At 45.2% G+C, this 23,429-nt stretch overlaps 1 protein-coding gene across 1 annotated transcript in view; it reads left to right on the top strand.

Annotated features, from left to right (window-relative positions):
• LOC307262039 (ALK tyrosine kinase receptor-like) overlaps positions 1-23,429 on the top strand; it is a gene marked incomplete at both ends in the record, with an annotated part of 348,028 nt that overhangs the window by 141,574 nt on the left and 183,025 nt on the right. The window contains one exon of the mRNA XM_080042775.1: positions 22,479-22,631. Coding sequence (XP_079898901.1) covers positions 22,479-22,631 — 153 coding nt within the window. The remainder of the gene's footprint in view (positions 1-22,478; positions 22,632-23,429) is intronic.

Genomic DNA, 23,429 nt, shown 5'->3' with positions numbered 1-23,429 from the left:
AATATATATTATTTAACTATGTATATATACATTGTGCACAGTGCATCCCTTAAGAGCTTGTACCAGCCTTTTAAACTCTGAGCCCTAAGCCATTTTTGAGATGTTTTGGTTTGCCTGGATTTATTCTCTTATTAAGATTGCATTCATCACCCCTATAATGCATAGCTGTCAAGCTATCATTTATTTGGGCCACAACCTGGACTATAAGAATATGTGTGCTGCAGTGATGTCGTTTGAATGTAGGAAATTATCAATTAGACAGTAAAAAAGCTAAACATATCTCACAATTATTTATTGATATGACACAAAAATATGACTTGATTAAGCTTGTTATTGCTTAAAACACTTCTTCTTAGTCTTGGGAGTCAAAAAGTGATGAGAACATTCTAAAATAAATATAAATTATACATAATAGAAACTATTCATGATCTTTTAAAAAGTCCATAGGCTTTTTCCCTGCATTTATGCTAATGACCACATGCTTACAGGCGATTAGCATAAATCCCTAACTAAAATACGCGATGAAAACGGATTTTATATGGCAATAAAGAACAACATCGGATCTAACAGTTCCCGAAAATACCTAGGCTACAAGCTCCTGACTGGATATAAGCTCCTGTAAAGAATATGAGTGATCCAAAAAGAGCGACGACAACACACACACACACACACACACACACACACACACACACACACACACACACACACACACACACACACACACACACACACACACACACACACACTGCTGCTCCGAGATCCCGTACAACTTAGCTTGGAGCCGCAAGGGACCAATTACCATGTGTGCCACGAGGAGGCGTGCACGAGATCTTGGCGGTGGAGGTGGAGAGGCTATGTACCGGCTGAGGAGACTTACGCACTCGGCTCCTCTTTTCGCCCCTGATGACCAGGGGCTATCCGGTGGCAGTAGCTGAAAGCAGAAAGTAGCAAGCAGAAGCAGCAGCATGCAGCATGCACTAACTACAAGCACTAACACTCCAACACTACTGGACTGACACATCTCACACACACACACACACACACACACACACACACACACACACACACACACACACACACACACACACACACAATAGTCTACTAGAGGAAAAACGGCACGGAGTTTACGGTTTATAGCCTAGATAAAATAAAATTAAATTACTATAGGGCTCAGAGGGCTTTTAACACTGGAGGTCATGTAGCGACACATTTTAGCAACTTACACTCTCTCTCTCTCTCTCTCTCTCTCTCTCTCTCTCTCTCTCTCTCTCTCTCTCTCTCTCTCTCTTCCTTCTTTCTTCGTGTAGAAAAGGCCCCAAAGTTATAGGTTACAGTGTTTAACCCTTCTTTGACTATTCTGTCGCGGCCGACAGGATTGCGCATGCGCTCTTCTCATTCCCCTAACTCTTAAACCGTTTCTGATATCTAGATCATTCAAAAACTATCAGAAAGCGGAGAAGTAGAGCTTTGCAACCATATACTAATCATTACGGTAGCCCACTGGACTTCCGCAGTACGACCGTCCAATCACAGATGAGATTCACCAGCATGTGACGTATAGAGCTGTTAAGCGGAAGTGGCTTACTTCCGGGACATGGGACCTCTCGGCTCGAAAAATTACAACGGTAGTCAATGGAAAGAAATTTATTATTTTCTGGTCCCAGTCATGAAATGCCTTCGATTACACATATGTTTTGTATGGATTTAGATGGTATTTTTTCGTGCAAAGAATGGCACAATTTAGCGAGTAGAAGCTGGATACGGTCAGGTTTTGTGCAGAGCGCTTTTGTGGACTACAGCTTTTCGCTGCTCTTGACACTTATGATATACGTCACCACCACTCGCACCCGCTTAGCTCAGAAACATGGCTGTGTCTTTAATGCACTTTACCGCCTTCTTTCAATGACAAGACAAAAGTCTTCAGCGTGGCGAAAACCACTACACAAGTGGACATGTGGAGAGTTTCAATTTCTCGAGTGGGGAGATTGTTGGCGTTGTCCACGCCAGCCATTAGCATTAGCACTGTCAGTCGAGAAGTGGAGGGAATGTGTTGAGGTGACGTCACAGAGGCGACAAGACTTGTAGTTGTTCTCGTAACATTTTTTCAAAAGCCGTTAGACGAATAATCATACAACATACCGTCAAACTCTTCACATGAAAAATTATCATTTAGACCCATACAAAACATATATGTAATCCAAGTAGGGGTGTGAACGTTTACAAAAATGTCTAACCGTGTACACGACGGAATTTTTTTCGTGTACACGGTTAACCGTGACGTCATTGTCTTCGAGCGCCCGCCGTCCTGTCGGCGCGCGCACACACACACACACACACACACACACACACATACGCGTTCGTTCGCCTGTAAACACAGTTGAAATGAACTACGCTCGTTTACACACCTCTTATAATAGGTCCATGGCACAAACACAAACACACACACACGTTCGCCTGACATGTGCGCCGTCATTATCGCGCTTCATTCATTTCCTGATTAATATAGCCTATCGCTTTCTATGTCCACGTTCATGCAGGTTGAACAGGTGTTATAAAGTTCGGGCTACTTACGAGCTTAGTTCACGTCAACCGAGTAACTTTAATCTTTAGGTTATCTTTCATCACGCTTCCATGGCTGTGAGTCGAGCACCGGCACGGCGACTCCCCGTGTGTGTGTGTGTGTGTGTGTGCGCCGATACACACACTCACACACTCGCTGAGGGACAGACCGATTCGGCAGACTAGCTTTTATCATCCCCAATTAGTTTAGGCCTACTAGTGATGTAAAATCAATAAATGTGTGTCTCCAGAACATATTTAAAAACTTTGAAAAAAGAAAATTTGAAATTTGAATTTTTTTTTTAAACGGTTTTCGTTTATTGATTTTTCCTAAACGGTTATGATTTACTAAATGGTTACACGTGTACACGTGCACACCCCTAAATCCAAGGCATTTAATGACTAGGACCAGAAAATAGTAGATTACTTTCCATAGACTCCCATTACATTTTTTTTCAGCCGAGAGGTCCCATGCCCCGTAATTCCGCCACTTCCGCTTAACAGCTCTATTTGTAACATGAGCTTCTAAGTACCGTAACTCCTGAATGGTTGGGGCAATTCAAAATATTCGACCGGTTTCTGAAAGTAAATAACGAGAGCTTTCCGATGGTATATGCTATGATACACTAGTCTTTACTGTGAAAACACTAAACGTTACGGTAAACATACGTTGAGTCCGAGCTAGCGAAAATCGACAAAATCGGACCAACAGCTTTCAGTTGAGTGAATAAACGACATCGCAGACATCGTGTGGAGAGGTTTATTGAGTCATGGAGAGCACTTTCTGACATGTTTGAGCTTCTGTCTAAGCTAAACATGCTAAGGAAGCTAGCAAGAGTGAGCTAACGTCCCTGGAGTTTCATTACTGTCACACATCAACTCCAAAGAGAGTAGTGGAGAGAGTAGAGCAGAAGAAAATATTTCTCTGGAACTAACAAAACGCCTTTGCACACCTCTCATAAAAAATATCATATCTCAAAAACTAAAACATGTCAAATCACAAATGAAGTCTTCAGAAATATTTTGTTCATGTTTCTACATTCAGAAATCTTTTGTATCAATGTTTTTATTTTTTTTCGTTCGTAAAATACGATGAACATTTTTTTTTATTTGTTTTTTTCTCATTTATGACACAATTTCAACACTTTTATTAATAATTTGGAATTATTGACTTATGGCGCTTTTCCACCGCACATGTAGCTCGACTCGACTCAACTCGACTCGACTCAACTTGGTTTGGTAGCAGCACGGGTTGTTTTCCACCGCAAATAGTACCTGCTGAACGTGGGCGGGGTTGTCGTAAGGGGCTGAAAGCCTACTCCGGAGCAAAGTAGCAAAGCAGAAATTACGAGCAGTTGTTGCACTATTAACTGAACCAACCGCCAAAAACACGGATGAAAAATGTTTAAGAAATACCCCCCTTGTATCTGTTTGCTAAAAGAAGTAGAAGAATATTGCTACGGGCCATTAAAAGGGATGGTTGTTGTCCCGATGTGTGCCACACAGTCAGCTGTAGGGATGCGTCACGTACAGCTACGTAAACACGGGCATGATAAAGTTGACTGTTTAGTGCTTGTTTCAGGATACGTGTTTTCAAATGCAAGCCGTGTCTCAGCCTGAATATTTTATTGAGGTAATCAGTTCAGTCCGAGGCTTGTAATGTAATCGCTCGCTATCATGTCTGTCCCAGCTGGCTACTAGCCTAGCTGCTAGCTGCCCTACATGTCTCCTCTCGTATGTTAAGTAACTTCCCCAAAAACCAACACTTAGCGAATATATTGAGGTTAGCGAATATATGGAAAATAAATTCGGATATGTGATGCAAATCAAATGAAAGAGAGCCAGAGAAGGCTGCACGCGGCGTAAATACACTCAAAAGTCCCGGAGAGTTGGGGAGAATAAACAACAGAATGAAGCCGGTAGTCTCTGGCCACTGATTGGCCAAACAATAGTCTCTGGCCAATCAGTGGCCGGCCGTCTGCCGACGTCACCTTTTAGCATCGGCTCAGCTCGCTTGGAACCTAGAGCGAGGCGATACCAAAAAAGCAGCCGCTACGTGGTACCAGGTACCATGAAATTGCGGTGGAAAAGCCAAAAATGCGAGTCAAGTCGAGTCGAGCTGATACCATGCGGTGGAAAAGCGCCATTAGATAACCTTTTAGCTTGGTTCGTACAGATTCTAATGATATGAAGCATTTGAAGATACTCAAATAAATGACTTCACAGTGAGCAAAAATACAAATGTATGCGCCGGCGAACGTTTGTATTACAGTCAAGAGAGGGTTAATACTTCTTACAGTGTGTTAAGTTGTGTTTTGTTTAGTGTGGGTAGCTGTCAGTTAGGGCCGTGACGTCAGTCGGCTGGAGAGTCTTTTTAGTAGTTTCCTTTCTCCTCTCGCTCGGTCAGAGGTGCGAGCGTGCATGTAGCGATCATTCTACAGTTTGTAGGCCTACATGTTTGTTTGAGTTGTGGAATCACCCGTGTGTGAGTAAGATTGCTGTTCTAAGTTGTATGCATGTTTTAACGGCTGCGATTCGCGGGTCGCAATAACAGCTGTTCCAACGTCTCATCAGGAGCGGAGTTAAACCCTTTGTTCTTTTCCTGCGATCTGTGTGCTACTGTGTCTGTGAAAGAGAAGAAAATAAAGAGCGGATAAACCCAACTCCTCCTCTCCTAGTCTCATGCTTATAATCTGACGTTTTTGGCTATAAGTGGTGTTCTGGCCGACACCTCTGAAGTGAAACCAGTGATACAAGCAAACCAGCGCGGTAAGCTACATTTACCAGTTTCCTCCGCTACACTTCGCTCTTCCGCTTCACTCGCTGCTGGAATCAATGTAACTTTGCAACCGTGTAGGCTACTACTGCCAACAACTGCCACACTCGCTGTTAGGTTATTCTTCTTCTTAGATGTTGGCTACGTGATGATGTGCTGCGCAATTTACGTTACGCGCTGCCCATTTTCTAAAAGGAGCTAAGTACAAAAAAGAAAAAATAGAAAATGCGGAGGAGAAGGATTTTTATAGAAGCGGCGCGCGTTCACTCAGCAGCGGCGTGAACATGCGGGAAACACTGAGGTCAAATTGTTATTGACACACATGTTGTGGAGTTTGCCAAAATGTTAATTCAACATAACATAAGCCTTTTCATTCACATTATATATTTATTCATACCATTTTGCTTTAATGGTATAACTGATTGTACGTTTGGGCATATTGGAGCTTTGTATGTGGGGACCAAATGTCATTCAGAGTGAGGACATTTTGCTGCTGCCTATCTTTGGAAGGGGCTTTTAAAGGTTGCATTGTGTTACATAGGACAGCTTTAGAGGATGCTGGGAAAAAGGTTTGATGGTAACAGCTCTCAACACATGGCATGGTGTACATTGCTTTGGGCTGCAGTGATAGAGCTCAGCTTTGACTAAAGCATCTGCTGTCAGTTGGCATGTATTACCTACCACAAAAGCCAACACAGACCAACTGGACACTCACCACCAGCTGCACATGCTTTCCCTCCCTCTTGCCTCTATTAGCAGCCATTAGCTGCTGGCTCTACAGGCTAAGCCAACTTCCTTGTTGGCATTTGAGTGCTGGTGAGCTGACTTTGTTGCCACTGTGTGACAGTGATGTCAGTGATCTATGTATATCAGAGCCTTTGACCTGAACTTTCTAGTGCCTCCCATCCACAGTGTGCTAACCTCCCCTGGGGAATAGCAGCAGGGCAGCCTGTTGCCATACTCTGTTACGTAAAACCCTTTTCAAACACCACATGTATCACTCCAGACCCATTCTTTTCATGGAGATGGATAGTCCTGGTTCAGCTGTTGCCGCCAGCTGTAACAGGCACTCTGGATGGATGCTAGCCACTTCAGGAGTTGCATTGCTCTACAATAGAACATCTGCCTCACTCAGCTGGTAGTGCTGTTCTTGTGTAATGTAAAACACATTTATAAAGGCGAGGTGGAATCAAAGACAGAACAGTGGTACAGGTAGAATGGCATCCTCCTGGAGTCATATTGTTCGGTCCTTCCAAACACAGCTTAAAGTGTGCCCACTCTTATGCAGTTATTTCATGTTCTGGAGCATGGCTTAAATCAATCTCTTATGAGGTTTTGTTTGCACATGTGACTGGTTATGAGCAAAGTTTTGTTTTTAAGTTTTTGTTCCAATATTCTTTTAATGAACATGGATATCAGGATGACGCAATACTCGTAATTTAATATCACACCCAAGGGCCAGTAGAATATGAATATGACTGCATTAGTATTATAGAAGACAATACATATCAACAAATTCTGAGTATCTTGTATTACATTTTTCAAACACTAAGGTATCATTAATATCAAGGCATTAGTCTCACACAGTGAATTTCTCAGGAGTAAACAGGAGATTATGGCTATTTCAAATGTACCAGGGATGTAAGGATGACACATGCAAAATAATCTAATTAATGGAAACACTTGCTCAGTATAGCTTAAATCTGACTTGAAGATACGCTTGCTATTGTGAGCAAGCTTTTGTTTTCCATTTTTGTGTAGCAGCTAATTGTTGTCTGCGCTACTGAATTGAGTTGTTTATTTGTGTAGATGCCATGAATTGTGGGACCAATTTGAAAAAGGGGTTGGATAGAAATTCAATGACCAAATTAACATATCTAATATTCTGATTAGAAAGACTCTTGACAGTTATTGGCTGGAACAATGGAAAAATAATTTGGAACACTTGTAACGCAAAAAGCCTTTTATGGTTTCAGTTTTGTCTCACGGCCCTAGAGGGTCTGTTGTGAATAATTTCTCTTGATCCCATGCCACCATGTGACACCTTTTGTGGTTCTGAAAAGTGGATGCTAAGGATAAGGTAAGTGAACGAGTTCACAAGGAATGGGAAGCCTGGACATTTGACTTTGGTCCCGCTGTCAAGACCAGTAAAGCATTAAAAAAGTGTATGAGCCTACCTCTCCATCTACCATAACACTTCTAGACATCTGTCTGCTTTTCGCTTGTTGTCAATAAACACATCATATTTGATTACGTTTACCTCTGACCCAACCTTAAAGGTGCTGTAAGCGGAATGGTTCTTTTTGCTAACTTCCTGTCAGTTACTGCAGTTAGCAGTCCCCTCGCTCGTCCCTACGTCACCACATTAATGCACTGCGGTCTTCAAGCAGCGAGTTATCTAGCTTCATCTCAGATCCATAAGTGTGATTAAAAACATGATCATCAAAACCATCAAAACTGACATTGGGAAGGATTTTTACCTGCTCCACCATTGTAGGCGCATAAATTCACCCATCTGTCCCTCTGGCATGCACCGGCAGTGAGACCATGAGTGAGATGGGTGTCGGTTTTAGCGTTCTCGCTTGTGATTGGATATTAATTTCGGGATCCCCCGAAAAGTTTATTAGCCGATTACATGCAGAGCAGCTGACTGAGAAATCAGCTTTATGAAACGTGCACATTGTAAAAGTGATCACTGCATGAATAAAGAGCGATTTAACACTTATATTAACATAAATAAACCACTTACTTCACCTTTAATCTCAAAACCAGGGAAGAGACTACACATAATTGTAAAAGGAGAGCACACATGATTGATATCAACCCATATAGGTTAAAGAAAAACAAGCAATTCATTTGTCCCTAGACATTTGTGCCAGTGTGTTTTTGAATAGTTTTAAATGTAATTGTTCTAATTGTTATTATTTTTTTTACTCCACCTCTCATGGTGTAAAAAATCACTCATCTATTCATCTGTTTGTATTTGAAAGGACAGCTCCAGCTCCTTCAAGAGGAAATTAATTTGCATGCAATACCTTGGCCATAAAAAGTGTAATGGATACATAAATATCCTCAGCCAGGCACAATCTCATTGCAATCAGGAAATAAACATATTTATCATCTTAGCTAAAGCGCTTTCATTGGGAAAGTTGTCAGCACAGTTTTGACTCTCGATCAACAAAGTCATACATTGTTAGACGTAATTTACTTAATGTCAAAATCACTCCTGTGCTGTGCAAATCCAGCATCTAATTTTTTTAAACGTGTAATAACATAGCTGTGCACTACTGGGAATTGACTAGTTAATTTATAAACAAAATGAAGATGGGTGCAGACGGCTCCCATCTTAATGACCTTTGGCTGTGTAACATGACAGGCAGTCCAATCTCTGCTCTGTTTGATAAATGAGGTCAGGGTCATAGTGTTATGATGGCTCATTAACCAATCACACACTGTTGTTAACACAGTCCAGGCAACTCTGTAAATGCTCTGCCTTATTACTATCAAGACTCACATTTAAAGGTGTTTTTAAAATGAATGAATTCCCTTTAAAGCAACCAAGCACATCCATTTCCTGGGCAACACCATTTGAAGGCCTTGATTACAGTGATATGCTACCTTTGGTTATAATGGCAAACTATCTTATGTTATAAAACCTAAACCTTACACTATTCAACCATCGTAACTGCATTTGTGAGGAGCTTCTGAAATTACAAGCACATAAATAATCCATTCAACTATACTAAGCTTTGTTCACAGAAGCCTTTGAAAGCAATTTTGACCCTGATCATCTCGTAGTAGACAGAGGTAGAAACACAAGTCAAAAGCCATTACTGCTTTGTTCTTGTCTTTGTTAAATTTTCTTATTTTGCCTAGCAGTGTTCTTTTCATGGTTCACACTAGGTTGGTCCCAGCTTTAAATACACGTAATCATAATTCTTAATAAGAAACAACACACATTACTTGTCTATTTTGAGGTTCACAGAATTCTAAACTTTAAACACTTTCTCTAGCATCTGCCATGTGTTTGGCAGTTATGAAATGTGTTCTCTAGTGCATTTTGTATTATAACTTGAAACATGACTTTGCTCAAGGAAGTGTCAGGTTCTAGAATCTTGAAGGATGTCAACAGTATGCAAGCAATTCAAGCTGTTGCAGCCAATTTTTAAACACATACATTCTCCTCTCATATAAGAGTTTCACAGTGAGCACCTGATTCAATTTCAAACAGTGCTTTTTGATGTAATTGCTGTGCTTGGTGAAAAAAAACGTATTAGCTCAGGGAATGTTTGTCATGACCGGCTTGTAATTAACAGGGCTCTGCCATAACATAAGGGGGCATCCTGTTACGGTTAAGTTCTGGACCCAAGAGCAGACAAAGGCAGTTGTGGATATAATAAAAAAGGTTTATTTCAACAAGGTGAGGAAGCAGGTGGTGAGTGGGAAAGCCGGGGCGGAGAAGCAGGTAGGTAAGCTGGAGGTTGTGGTCCGGGTAACTGCAGGCAGAGGAAAAAACAACGTTAGGGTGGTGATCACAAAACACGAGACAACGAGATAAGGAGCGAGGTAGAACACTTGTAGCCAGGCGTGTATAGTTACCACTGTAGTGCATAGTACGAACTGGCAACGACAGCAGGGAAGCCAGAGGTGAAGTAGGTGCGTTGATTGATGATGCAGACCAGGTGTGCCACAGAACAGAGGGAGTGGGAGTGGCAAAAGGAGGAGGAGCGCACAGCAGCCAGCTGTGATCACCACAGTACCTCCCCCTCAACGGACGCCTCCAGGCGGCCTAAGCTTCTCCGGATGAGCCAGATGAAACTCCCGGACGAGAGAAGGGTCGAGGATGAGGCCCCGCGAGATCCAGGTTCTCTCCTCCGGCCCGTAACCTTCCCAGTCGGCGAGGTACTGAAAACCCCTGCCCCGCCGCCGTATGTCCAGCAGCCGCCGGACAGTAAAGGCCGGATGATCGTCAATCAACCGGGGAGGAGGGGGGGGGGCATCCAGGGGAGAGAGAGGACTGGTGGAGACTGGCTTCAACTTGGACACATGGAAGGTGGGGTGAACGCGCATAGAAGTGGGGAGTTTGAGCTTCACAGCAGAGGGGTTGATTATGGCCACTATGGGGAATGGGCCAACAAAACGGGGGGTGAGCTTCTTGGAGCTGGTTTGAAGAGGTAGGTCTCTAGAGGACAGCCACACCTGTTGCCCCACTTGATAGGCCGGGGGGGAAACCCGGTGGCGATCTGCAATGAGTTTGTTCTGTTCCCTAGAACGCAGCAGTGCGGTGCGTGCCCCCTGCCACACCCTGCGGCAACGGCGGAGATGGTGCTGGACAGAGGGAACGGAGATGTCCTCCTCCTGGGCGGGGAATAAGGGTGGCTGGTAGCCCAGAGAGCACTCAAAAGGGGACATGCCGGTGGCTGCACAGGACATCGAGTTGTGAGCGTACTCAATCCACGCCAGATGTTCGCTCCAAGACGAGGGGTTGCGCGCAGCCACGCAGCGCAGTGCGGTTCCCAGGTCCTGGTTAGCCCTCTCCGCCTGCCCATTGGTCTGAGGGTGGTAACCCGATGACAGACTGACCGAGGCTCCCAGCGCCCGGCAGAAAGCCTTCCACACTTGGGAAATAAACTGAGGGCCCCGGTCTGAGACGAGGTCAGTGGGAATCCCATGGAGGCGCACCACATGAAGCACGAGTAGCTGGGCAGTTTCGGAGGCAGAGGGGAGCTTGGGGAGAGCAATGAAATGTACTGCCTTAGAGAACCTGTCCACGATGGTGAGGATGACTGTGTGGCCATTGGAGAGGGGAAGACCAGTCACAAAATCCAGGCCAATGTGAGACCAGGGCCGGCCAGGAACAGGAAGGGGGCGTAGCAGACCAGCAGGGGGTTGGTGGGAGGACTTGGCCCGAGCACAGACCGTGCAGGCCAGCACAAATGCCCGGGTGTCAGCGTCCATCGCTGGCCACCAAAAGTGCCTCTTAAGGAGCGACAGGGTGCGACCCACGCCAGGGTGACAGGCGAAGCGTGATGTGTGGCCCCACACCAGAACTTGAGACCGCACCGAACTGGGGACAAAAAGGCGGTTAGGAGGGCCGTTGCCCGGTTCTGGTTCGGTGACCTGGGCCTCCCGGATGAGGGACTCTATCTCCCAGGTAACAGCAGCCACGTTGAGACAGGAAGGAGAGAGGATGGTGTCAGGGGGGGCCGGTGTGTTCACAGTGCCAAACTGACGAGATAGGGCGTCAGGCTTGACGTTACGGGACCCGGGCCGGTAGGTGAGGGTGAAATTGAACCGCCCAAAAAAAAGGGACCACCGGGCTTGGCGGGAATTTAATCGCTTAGCTGTCTGGATGTAAGACAAATTCTTGTGGTCGGTCCAAACCACGAATGGCTGTTCTGACCCCTCAAGCCAGTGCCGCCATTCCTCCAACGCCAGTTTCACAGCCAGCAGCTCTCTGTTACCCACATCATAATTCCGCTCAGCAGGAACCAGCCGGCGAGAGAAAAAGGCGCAGGGGTGAATCTTCTCATCAGTGGCAGAGCGCTGGGACAGGACCGCCCCCACCCCAGTGTCAGATGCATCAACCTCCACCACGAACTGCCTGGAGGGGTCCGGTTGGATGAGAATGGGGGCAGATGAGAAAAGCCTTTTAAGCCCAGAGAAGGCAGCGTCCGCCTCCGGCGTCCAGGCAAACGGGAGGGCAGGAGAGGTGAGACGGGTGAGAGGGGCTGCAACCCTGCTGTAATCCCGGATAAATCTCCGGTAAAAATTGGCAAACCCCAGAAACTGCTGCAGTTTCTTGCGGGAATCGGGGATGGGCCAGTCTGTCACTGCAATGACCTTCTCGGGGCAGGTCCTCACTTGCCCGCTCTCAATGATGAACCCCAGGAAGGATACAGAGGTGACACTGAACTCACACTTCTCGGCCTTCACATATAGTTTGTTCTCCAACAGCCGTTGAAGAACTTGACGGACATGCTGAATGTGTTCCTCCTGGTTGCGGGAAAAAATCAGGATGTCGTCCAAATAGACAAAAACTGAGCGGTTGAGAAAGTCCCGGAGGACGTCGTTAACCAGGTTCTGGAACACAGCAGGGGCATTAGTTAGGCCAAAAGGCATGACGAGATACTCAAAATGGCCGAGGGGGGTGTTAAAGGCCGTCTTCCACTCATCGCCTTCACGGATGCGCACCAGATGATAGGCATTACGTAGGTCCAATTTGGAGAAGACTGTGGCGCCCTGCAGTGGCTCGAATGCGGAACTGATGAGGGGCAACGCATACTTGTTCTTCACTGTAATGTTATTAAGACCCCTGAAATCAATGCACGGGCGAAGTGACTTGTCCTTTTTGGCCACAAAAAAGAAACCTGCACCAACAGGAGAAGAGGAGGGTCTCATGAGGCCAGCCGAAAGAGAATCCTTAATGTATTTCTCCATGGCCTCCCTCTCAGGACGGGACAAGTTATAAAGGCGACTACTGGGCAAAGGGGCGCCGGGGAGGAGATCAATGGCACAGTCATAGGGGCGATGAGGAGGCAGGGTGAGCGCACGACACTTACTAAATACCTCTCCCAGGTCATGATAGATTTGGGGAACCAAGGAGAGGTCGGGAGGTTCCTTGGGCAAGGGAACATCTCCCACTGCCGGAGACAGGGCAGACTGTAAGCAGGTGGAATGACAAAAAGTGCTCCAACTAACCACTTTGCCAGAAGACCAGTCAAATTGGGGATTGTGCCGTTTGAGCCAGGGGTGCCCCAGCACCAGGGGAGTGAGGGGAGACAGGATGACATGAAACTGCAGTATCTCGTGGTGATTACCAGAAACAATTAACTCAAGGGGCTTAGTACGGTGAGTAATAAGGGCCAGGTGACTGCCGTCTAAGGCGTTAGCATTTAAGGGAGAGGGTAATTGTTCCAATTTAATGCCAACCTGAGACGCGAAGCCGGCGTCAATGAAGTTCTCATCCGCTCCAGAATCCACCAGGGCTGACACAGGAAAGGAATGCCCGAGGGACAGGAGAGTGGCATCCAGCAGTGAGCGAGAACAGTGAGAATCGGGGACGGAGGGGGCGTGGCTCAGCAGGGCCCCGAGCCTCACTGCCGAGCCCTGTCTTTTGGCAGTGACGGACAGGTGGAGATGAGATGCCCGGGCAGCGCACAGTACAGACACACTCCAGTCTTAATCCGATGAAGCCGCTCTGCCTGGGTGAGACGTGTGCGGCCCAGCTGCATGGGCTCCTCTTCAGTGACACCATGCGTCACAGGGGCAGAGAGGGCAGTCTTAGGGAAGAGTGGGGAACAGGAAGCAGCGAAAGCCGGAGGCACGGAGCTGCCCGCCTTCTCCCTACGCCGCTCGCGTAGACGATTATCCAGCCGGATAGAGAGGGAAATCATTTCATCGAGAGTGTCAGCTTCCTCCCTAGTAGCCAGCTCATCTTTGATCGACTCACTGAGACCGGAAAGAAAAAGCCCACGTAGTGACTTGTCGTTCCAGCCCGACCTGGCGGCATAGGTCCTGAACTCAACAGAGAACTCAGCTACACTGCGGGAGCCCTGACGTAAAGAAATAAGCCGCTTGGCGGCGTCCCCCCCCTCTACTGGGTGATCAAAAACTTTCCTCATTTCCGCTACAAAAAGGTCAAAATTGTCATTAACTGGAGAACTACTGTCCCATAATGCTGAAGCCCACGCTAGTGCATTACCCTTAAGTGACCCCATAATGTAAGCGATCTTAGATCTTTCAGTGGGGTAAGTGAGGGGCTGCTGACTGAAAACTAGGGAACATTGGATCAGAAAGGCTCTACACGTACCCATGTCCCCAGCATAGCGCTCAGGCGCAGGAATGAAGGGCTCACGGGCTCGTGGCAGGTGTATCGGAGGAGTGGGAGCAGGCGGAGGTGCCGCTGGCAGTAGAGGCACTGTGGTGAGGGGAACCAGTAAGTCCAATTGCTGCCCCATTTGAGTGACACGGGTAGCGAGATTCTCAAAAGCCTCCATAGCGTCCCGGAGGGCTTGGCTGTGCTCAGCCACCTGTGTGCCTTGGGCGGCAAGAGCTCCACGGATCTTGCCAAATTCCGCTGGGTCCATTTTGGCCAGTTCGTTCTGTTACGGTTAAGTTCTGGACCCAAGAGCAGACAAAGGCAGTTGTGGATATAATAAAAAAGGTTTATTTCAACAAGGTGAGGAAGCAGGTGGTGAGTGGGAAAGCCGGGGCGGAGAAGCAGGTAGGTAAGCTGGAGGTTGTGGTCCGGGTAACTGCAGGCAGAGGAAAAAACAACGTTAGGGTGGTGATCACAAAACACGAGACAACGAGATAAGGAGCGAGGTAGAACACTTGTAGCCAGGCGTGTATAGTTACCACTGTAGTGCATAGTACGAACTGGCAACGACAGCAGGGAAGCCAGAGGTGAAGTAGGTGCGTTGATTGATGATGCAGACCAGGTGTTAGGGATGGGGATCGTTAATATTTATTGATATCGATACCTTTATCGATACGCCTTATCGATCCGGGTCTTTATCGATACCACTATCGATACTTTTCTATTATTATTATTATATATTTTGAAGAAAATATTATTTTTGGTTTTAAAAAATCAAGTGTATACTATCTATGAAAAAAATATATAAATGTTCGCACTTGTTGGTTAATGTATTGTCTACTGTCACTTTATCATGTTTTAGTGATTAGGAAAATATTTAGGAAATAAATAATTGTATTTTAAATTAAATTTCTAATAAATATTGGCATCAGTAGTTTAAATATATATTTTAAAATGATGAGAGCACTAATACAACTGTATTACTCATGTTTCTCGCCAAAAACTCAATTTCCAATTCCTTTACGTTACACTTGAACGCATCATGATAACCTAATAGTCGTTTTACTGAGCCATCCTGAACACATCATCACGCAGCACGTCTGAAAACTTTGTTTACTTTTTAAGCTAACTAGCTTGTATGCTGCCGATTACAACACGGATTTCACAATTGGATTACTATTTTTAACTGACGGGACAACAAGCTACACAGTCTGTGTGTGTGCGTTTACCGCTGGTACTTTGTGGATGATGAAGACGGGCCCGTCTGTGGTGCGGCGGCAGCAGCAGCAGGAGGAGGAGGAGTCTTTTCAATCCGGAGACAGTCGAAGGTACTGCATTTGGCCTTTATTTGATGCACAATGCTGATGTGCTTGGCCATTGAGGTTGTGTTCCCCCCTTTACAAGAAGTTATTTTGCAACATAAATTGCATTTCGCTTCTGCTTTATCTTCGAGCTTGGTAAAATAAAGCCAAACCATAGACCTTTTCGCCCGTTCAGCCATCCTCGCGAGCGAAGTTAACTGCCAGACTTCACTTGTTTTACTTTTAATACCGGTTTGCATTTCATTCATAAACATTGGCGGACACGCAGCAGTGATTGGTTTGATTTGATTTAAATGCCGTGACGCGACTCGAGGGACACACCTTACAGGACCTACGGGAGAAACAAAACGACGAGACTCGATAGTGGTATCGATAAGCCCAAACGTTATTGATTTTCGGGTTTTGAAAAAAGTGGAACCGGGTCCTTGATAGAACCGGGTTTCGATCCCCATCCCTACCAGGTGTGCCACAGAACAGAGGGAGTGGGAGTGGCAAAAGGAGGAGGAGCGCACAGCAGCCAGCTGTGATCACCACACATCCATGTTTACTTTTTGGCAGATACATTAGGGAGAAAACTCAACTTTATGGCACCTTTATCTGAATTGCTCCTTGAGTTGCGTGAATTAAAGTGTGCAATGGTTTGATCAAAAGATAAATGAACCAATGCTCGTTAATGTCAAAAAACTATATGATTGCATATTAAGAGGATATCATGGTTCTGAAAAAAAAAATCTAAAATGGGATTGTGAATTAAGGAGAGTAAAAGCTGTGTCCTTGGACATTTGGCAAGCTGTCAGTTCTCAGTGATTTTGCCCAAGCAGAAGGTGGGCGAAATTGTCTGACAGATCCAGATTTTGCTCAGCGACGTTGCCGCTGGTGCCACTTTTCGTGGGCGTAAAGTCCAATTCTTGAGCCGCACACTCAAGGTTTTCAAGCTGTGTGAGGGGGATGTTCGCTCGCTTTAGGAGGTCCCTGGAGTAGTCCGTTAAATCCGCTTTTGCCCTCCAGCGGAGCGCTTTGCGCCCAGTAGTTGGCTGTAGAGGACTTGGCGGGGCAGGCGGTTTTCAGGCATACGAACTGTGTGCCCTATCCAGCACAGGTGTTTCTTGGCCACGGCTGCTTCCATACAGACAGAGCCAGTGTTGCGGAGGATGTCTGTATAGGGCGTTCGATCTTCCCAGGACAGACCCTGGACCTTCTGTAGGCAGCGGATGTGGAAGGCCTCTAGGTTGGTGATGTGCTGGCGGTATGGGGTCCATGACTACCCACACTAAATCACACTGTGTTTCTGGCAGCACAGCTTCTGATATGTGCTCAACCACTAATTACCTTGGCCAGGACCTTCCCTGCGATGGAGAGGAGAGATATTCCGCGGCTGTTGCCGCATACTGCTCTGTCTCCTTTCTGTTTATAAATGGCCACGATGTTTGTGTCCTTCCAGTCCTGTGGGATTGTCCCATGTTCCCAGATGTTGTGGATCAGGAGGTGCAGGCGACGTGTGAGGATGTATCCTCCGTGTTTGAACACCTCTGCAGGGATTCCTGCAGAGGTGTAAATTCAAATTATTATTATTCCATTGGGTCCAGCGCTTTTATTGCTGGATTTCTGAGTAAAGTGGTGGGGTGTCCAGGTGTGTGATTGATGGCAGGTCTGGGAGATTATCCAGGATATGTGGGTCGACTGGGTTGGTGTGGTTGAGGAGACTTTCAAAATGATTTGCCCAACGGGCAAGAATCTGGTGACGGTCCTTGAAGAGGGTGGACCCGTCAGCTGATCGGACCGGGGCAATCGCCCTCTTCCTGGGGCCGTACAATGCTTTGATGGCATCGTAAAAGTCTTGGGTGTTGTTCCAATCTGTCAGGTTCTGGATCTCTTGCGCCTTTTGCATCCAGCAGGTGTCCTCCATAGTCCGGAGGGCTCGCTGGGCTGCTGTTCTTGCTGCAGCGAAGGTGGATTTGAGGGCAGGACAGGAGAGCTTTGTGGGCCTCATGCTTGTTTTTTAGGAGTGACTGTATCTCAGTTACAGTCAAACCAGTCCTGGTGACGTTTCCTTGACTGACCAAGCGCCTCTAAGGCTGAGCTATGGATAGCCTGGCGCAGAGCTGGCCAGTCGGCTGATTCCTCCGGGATCTTGTCGAGGTTTTCAGCAAGGAGCCGTCGCAGGTTGTCTGTGGTGGTGGGGCTGTTGAGAGCTGTACGGGCCACGGGGTTGAATACTCATGATGAGTTTGGATCTGACCATGAGGTGGTCAGTCCAGCACTCGGCTCCACGCATGACACGGGTGATGAGGACATCTCTTCTGTCCTTTTGATGGACAATCACGTAGTCAAGGAGATGCCAATGTTTTGAGCGGGGGTGTTGCCAGGTGGTCTTAAGCTGGTTCTTCATCTGGAAGATGGTGTTGGTAATGACCAGCTGGTGCTCTGCACAGAGGGAGAGGAGTCTGAGCCCGTTGTGGTTCATTTTCCCCACTCCATGCTGACCAAGAACTTTATTCCATACCAGGTGCTCTGTGCCCACTCTAGCATTGAAATCTCCCACGAGTATTAGCCTGTCCGTAGCCGGGGTTTTCTGTAGGATGGCATCAAGAGCTCAGTAGAAATCCTCTTTGGTGTTGTGATCGGCATCAAGAGTTGGTGCAAATGCACTGATGAGGGTGGCGAATCGTTCCTTTCCCAGGGGAATGCTGCAGGGGTCTGCCGGTGGTCCAGTCAGTTGGACTCCGCCTGTGCCTGTCCCCAGGTGCAGGTTTGTCTTCGGGGTTTGCTCCCCAAGCCACTGTACCCTCCCGAGTTAACCCACGTGGCTGTGGGGTTGCCTTCTTCTGCCTTTCCAGCCGTTGTGGTGGTTCTCACACCCACCATCTTCCGCCTGTTCTGCCGTTGGGGTCTTCACTATTTACCCATAGTTGGGTCTATTTACCCAAAGCTGGGACAGTGGTTGACGGGCAGCAGGGTATTTCCACTCACCGATGGGCCTGCATGCCGCGTCTCTGGGGCCCACTGCTGCTCCGAGATCCCGTACAACTTAGCTTGGAGCCGCAAGGGACCAGTTACCATGTGTGCCACGAGGAGGCGTGCACAAGATCTTGGCGGTGGAGGTGGAGAGGCTATGTACCGGCTGAGGAGACTTACGCACTCGGCTCCTCTTTTCGCCCCTGATGACCAGGGGCTATCCGGTGGCAGTAGCTGAAAGCAGAAAGTAGCAAGCAGAAGCAGCAGCATGCAGCATGCACTAACTACAAGCACTAACAATCCAACACTACTGCACTGACACATCACACACACACACACACACACACACACACACACACACACACACACACACACACACACACACACACACACACACACACACACACACACACACACACACACACACACACACACACACACACACACACACACACACACACACACACACACACACACACACACACACACACACAGATCTATGAATATTAAACGTTTCTAAAGACTGTTTTGGCACACCTTGGTGAATGGTGCTGTTTTTTATGGTGCGTTTTTAATTGACAGTGAATGTGTTTGTTTGCATGTGAGTGAATCTGAACATATTTGTGCTGATGCCAGCATGTGCTGATTTTACAAAATAAATGTAAAAAAGGGAACGAAATTAGCATTCACTACAAGCTTGAATTTCTCTCTTTTTCCACATCTCATCAGCCTTCAAGGTCCCCCATGGCATTTAGCATCAGGAATCAATGTTTTTTTTTGCCAAATGACAAGTTTAAGCATTGAAAGCATTACCCATACTGGCACTAAGTGGTTAGGAATGACTGCCTCTATGATTCCTCTGAATACAGCTGCCACCTCAAGTGGACAGCCATAATGCAGCCTCATCAACACCCAATTAGGTAAAGTTCCTTTTAAGCACCAGATCTAATGTCTCAATCCACTGATAACTTGTTCAAACTATTCTAAGTCTTCTAATAATTACAGTGGTTCCCAAACTTTTTCTGCAGGGCCCCCCTTGACCCCACCCCTCCCCCCCAACATAAACACACTCTCAGACACATCCTTTGCTTGCACACAATTTATATAAAACATTGTCTGTATGTGGCCAGATTGTGTTTTTTAAGTTACTCTCGCAATACAATGTGGATTCACATGTTAATCGTGGTGGGCTTTGTACCCACTATCAGCCAAATTTAGTAGTAAAGTTGCAGTGCTCACAGCTTTAATGTTCTAATTAATGAAATAATAGTTGCATTTACTGACTGATGTAGTCTTTGACCCTGTTTCCACCTGTGATTAATATCTGATTTTTTGAATCTGGTTACAAGTGGACAGCTCTCAGTCCGTGTGTTCACACTTGTATTTTCAAATGTGACTTCTTTGTCTACTTGTGATCTGATTCCATTTAACTGCGCTGTATTTAAATCAACACGTACATAATTTCCGTTTGCATTTTAACCGGTGGGGTTCAAACAAGTAAACATACAGGGCTGTACAGTGCCACAGTTTTAATCGCATTTGCTATTAAAATGCATTACATGCGAAGATAAATAGGTCAAGTCTAGGTTGAAGAGATAGGCTACTGTCTAATAGACAAGGAGGAGCGATGCACAACACTGCTTAGAGGGCTCTACATTAACACTCGCCAAATGCGGGTAATATCATAGTTAGTGGTGGGAATCTCTTGGCACCTCACGATTCGATTCGATTCCGATTCCGAGGTCAACAATTCGATCAAAATCTATTCTCAATGCATCTCAATGCAATTTTTTTTACGTACATACCTATGTGTGATTTTCAAAAATATATTTATATGCACATCTGAGTTTGCTACTCAGAGTTTGCTAATCACTTCCTACATTTGTAATGATCATTAAAAACAATTAACAGATGAATTACCTTCTCTAATATTGTATTAGAGAAAAAGCTTTTCTTGTCACAAATATGACTTTCTATGACCAGTGCAATAATCAATGCAGCTTGCATTTCAACACAATATGGAAGTATGTAAAAACTAAACCGATTCAGTTTAATTTTCTTTCTACTCTTGTGAATCATGGTTCTATAGGATTTCTATTATATTATTTTCTATGTCATTTCAACACATTGTGCAAAAAGTATGGCTGGAATTCAGCTCTCATACAAAAACGTAAACAGACACAAAGCCAGTGCAGGTCTCATGGGTTTGCTGCTCTCTGCCCTTTTGTCGCCACTTTTAACAACTCGCACTTTTGTGGTGTGCATGCGCAGTTGCGTAGGAAATACTAATATTAAATACTAGTAAAAAAATAAAAATAAAAAAATAAAAAATTACTTTTATGAATCGATTCGGAATCGTTCGAGAGAGAATCGCGATTAATCGGAAAATCAATTATTTTTCCCACCCCTAATCATAGTATATAACAGTAAAAACTCTTGGGCGAGTAAGTTATTACGCCACTTTGGCTGGTGAAAGATGTGTGTTTGCCGGGCGGCTTTTCTAACGTCTGCTACACTCTTGTCACTACCACCAGTAGGCTACACGGCTTTATATGCAGTTAAGTTACTTTACGTGCGAACAGAATATTGCCTGTGCGCCTTCACATTAAAAGCCTGTAACTAGCCAAACGTGAGTTGACTTTTATTTTTAAGCAGATAAGAACAGGAAGTCGTTGCCTAGTCAATAGCAGCGATGTCCGTGTTTTCAGATTTTCGCAGTGAAATGAAAACAGAGGACAGAAAGCTTGTCATCTGCAATACTGGCGGATGCAACTAACGTTCATGAGGCTTCTATAAAAGCTGCATGAACGACGTAAACCACCTCCGAATGTGGTTTTTGTGATCCGATCTCATTGCGTCTTGAGAGTGTTTTCACCTGTAGTTAGAGCTGTATTAGTGATCGGATCACAAAAACCACATGTTAAAGACAAATGGAAACGGGGTCTTTGTTGTTATGGTAGTGTCCACCACCATGTTTAACCCAACCTGGTTTTCAAAACTTGTTTTTCTTATTGTAAAATGATGGCAGAAACTGGCAGCTATACATGGAAAGATGATTAAGCAACACTTAAGTTCCTGTCCTCCAGAGCCTAATGTGAGAAGTCATTTGAAAGTGACCAAGCCCCCGCAAACAGCGATTTGCCAAGCCACAGGGATGCGTATACATGAGGTCTGTCCACAGGGAGCGAAGGACAGATGGAGGGAAACATAGAGACAAAGAGGATGAGTGGGAGTGCTGTCCCTTCATTTCCAATATGAGAAAAATATTAGGGATTATTGCACCCAGTTCTGTTCTTGACAGCAGCTGTTTGTACATTAGCATTACATCCCTTCACTGCCCCCTGTGTAGAGGAATGCTGTTTGCTTATTGGCTCGAAGCAACATATTGTTATGCAGCAGAAAGTACGAGGCCATTCAATATACATTTTCAATAGACATTGTTCTTCCTCCCACAGCCTGTTTTTCACTTTTCTGACTGGTCCTTCTAATGTGTAGTCAAATTTGCGATGACATTTTATATTTTGAAACAATATGAAAACAGCAGTTTGTTTAGACTGTTTGTAAAGAAGTGAAAACAGTGTTAAATGAAACTCTGGACTTTCCAAGAAAAAAAATGCTGCGCCAACATTCAGACTTTAATTTGAACACCTCATTTCCCTTGGCAGTATATTCAATTGCAAGTTTAATTTGCTTATCAGTCTGAACCAGGTGTTTCAAAATAATTTTGCTGTATTTTATTTGCAATCCTATTTGCCTCAAATTATTTGGGTATTATACAAATATTCTGTATGTGCATTCAATTTTAATTTCCCAAATGGGCTTGGATTAATAAAATTCTAGGAAAGTGGGATTTAACATTCACTGAGTGCTGTAAAGTCATTGCAGTATGATAATGCTGGAATATACTATGTCAAAACTTGTTTTGAATTATTGTATGAGTTTCTCTAATGATTCTCATTCTTTATGATATTCTTTGGGTCAATATGAGCAATGTACCGGCCAAAGACGTGACTCCATATGTAAATAATAACTCTTATTTAACCAGATCCCAGATGCCCTGGCAGAAGCAGAACATGTGACCAGCACTTGGAGGGAAACCCAGAGTTCACATGGAGCATAGTGGCAGCTGGGGACCTGCGGGAGGAAAGGAACGATAGAACCCAAAAGAAGGCAGGCAGTCCCCAGGGGTGGGAGGAAGGTAAGGATGAAGGTATCATGTTTTCCCCCCGTTGCAGGGGAATTTCATTTTTCAACAAACCTCCTCACTCTACCTCTACTCCCACTTTGATATTCTCTGCTCATGTTAAACGTTTTAGAGAAGGCATTGTCTGTTACTTCTTGAACAGTAACTTAATTTTTTTGTTGCAAGCTTTTTTGGCCTTACACTCTGTTTACTTCGAGCAACACATTTTGATTATGTCAATGCAATCTCAAAAAGTTTGATCCCTTCAAACCAATCTAGAATTTTGATATCAAAACAATATAGCAGCATGGCATGTTTGCTATTGTTATATTCCTTTTCATAAAGATTTTCTCAGGTTAATAGCTGAATATAGTTTACTGAGCCAGTAGATGGCTAAATCCTGTTGGTCCCTGCCTTTCAGTGTTCCATATCCATAGCATCATTCATTTTCATACCTTTGAAGATGAGAAAACTGTTTCTGTCGTCTTATCACCCGAGGTGATGGTGAAATGGAGAAATACAGAAGGTGTTTTTATTTCCTAAACAGCTTTTTTCCTTCTCTGTATTATGAGCCACAATACTGAGACCAAATGGGTGGAGTCCTAGATGAATTTGGTAAAGTAAAATTTATTGGTGTATACAGTATATATACAGTATATACACTCACCGGCCACTTTATTAGGTACACTTGTTCAATTTCTTGTTAACACATAAAGCTAATCAGCCAATTGCATGGCAGCAACTCAATGCATTTAGGCAGGTAGACCTGGACAGGACAACAACAAGTTCACCAGAATAGGGAAGAAAGGAGAT

The sequence above is a fragment of the Ammodytes marinus genome, assembly GCF_949987685.1.
Source record: "Ammodytes marinus genome assembly, chromosome: 15".
NCBI lineage: Eukaryota > Metazoa > Chordata > Actinopteri > Uranoscopiformes > Ammodytidae > Ammodytes > Ammodytes marinus.
This window is presented reverse-complemented; position numbering and strand designations above follow the sequence as displayed.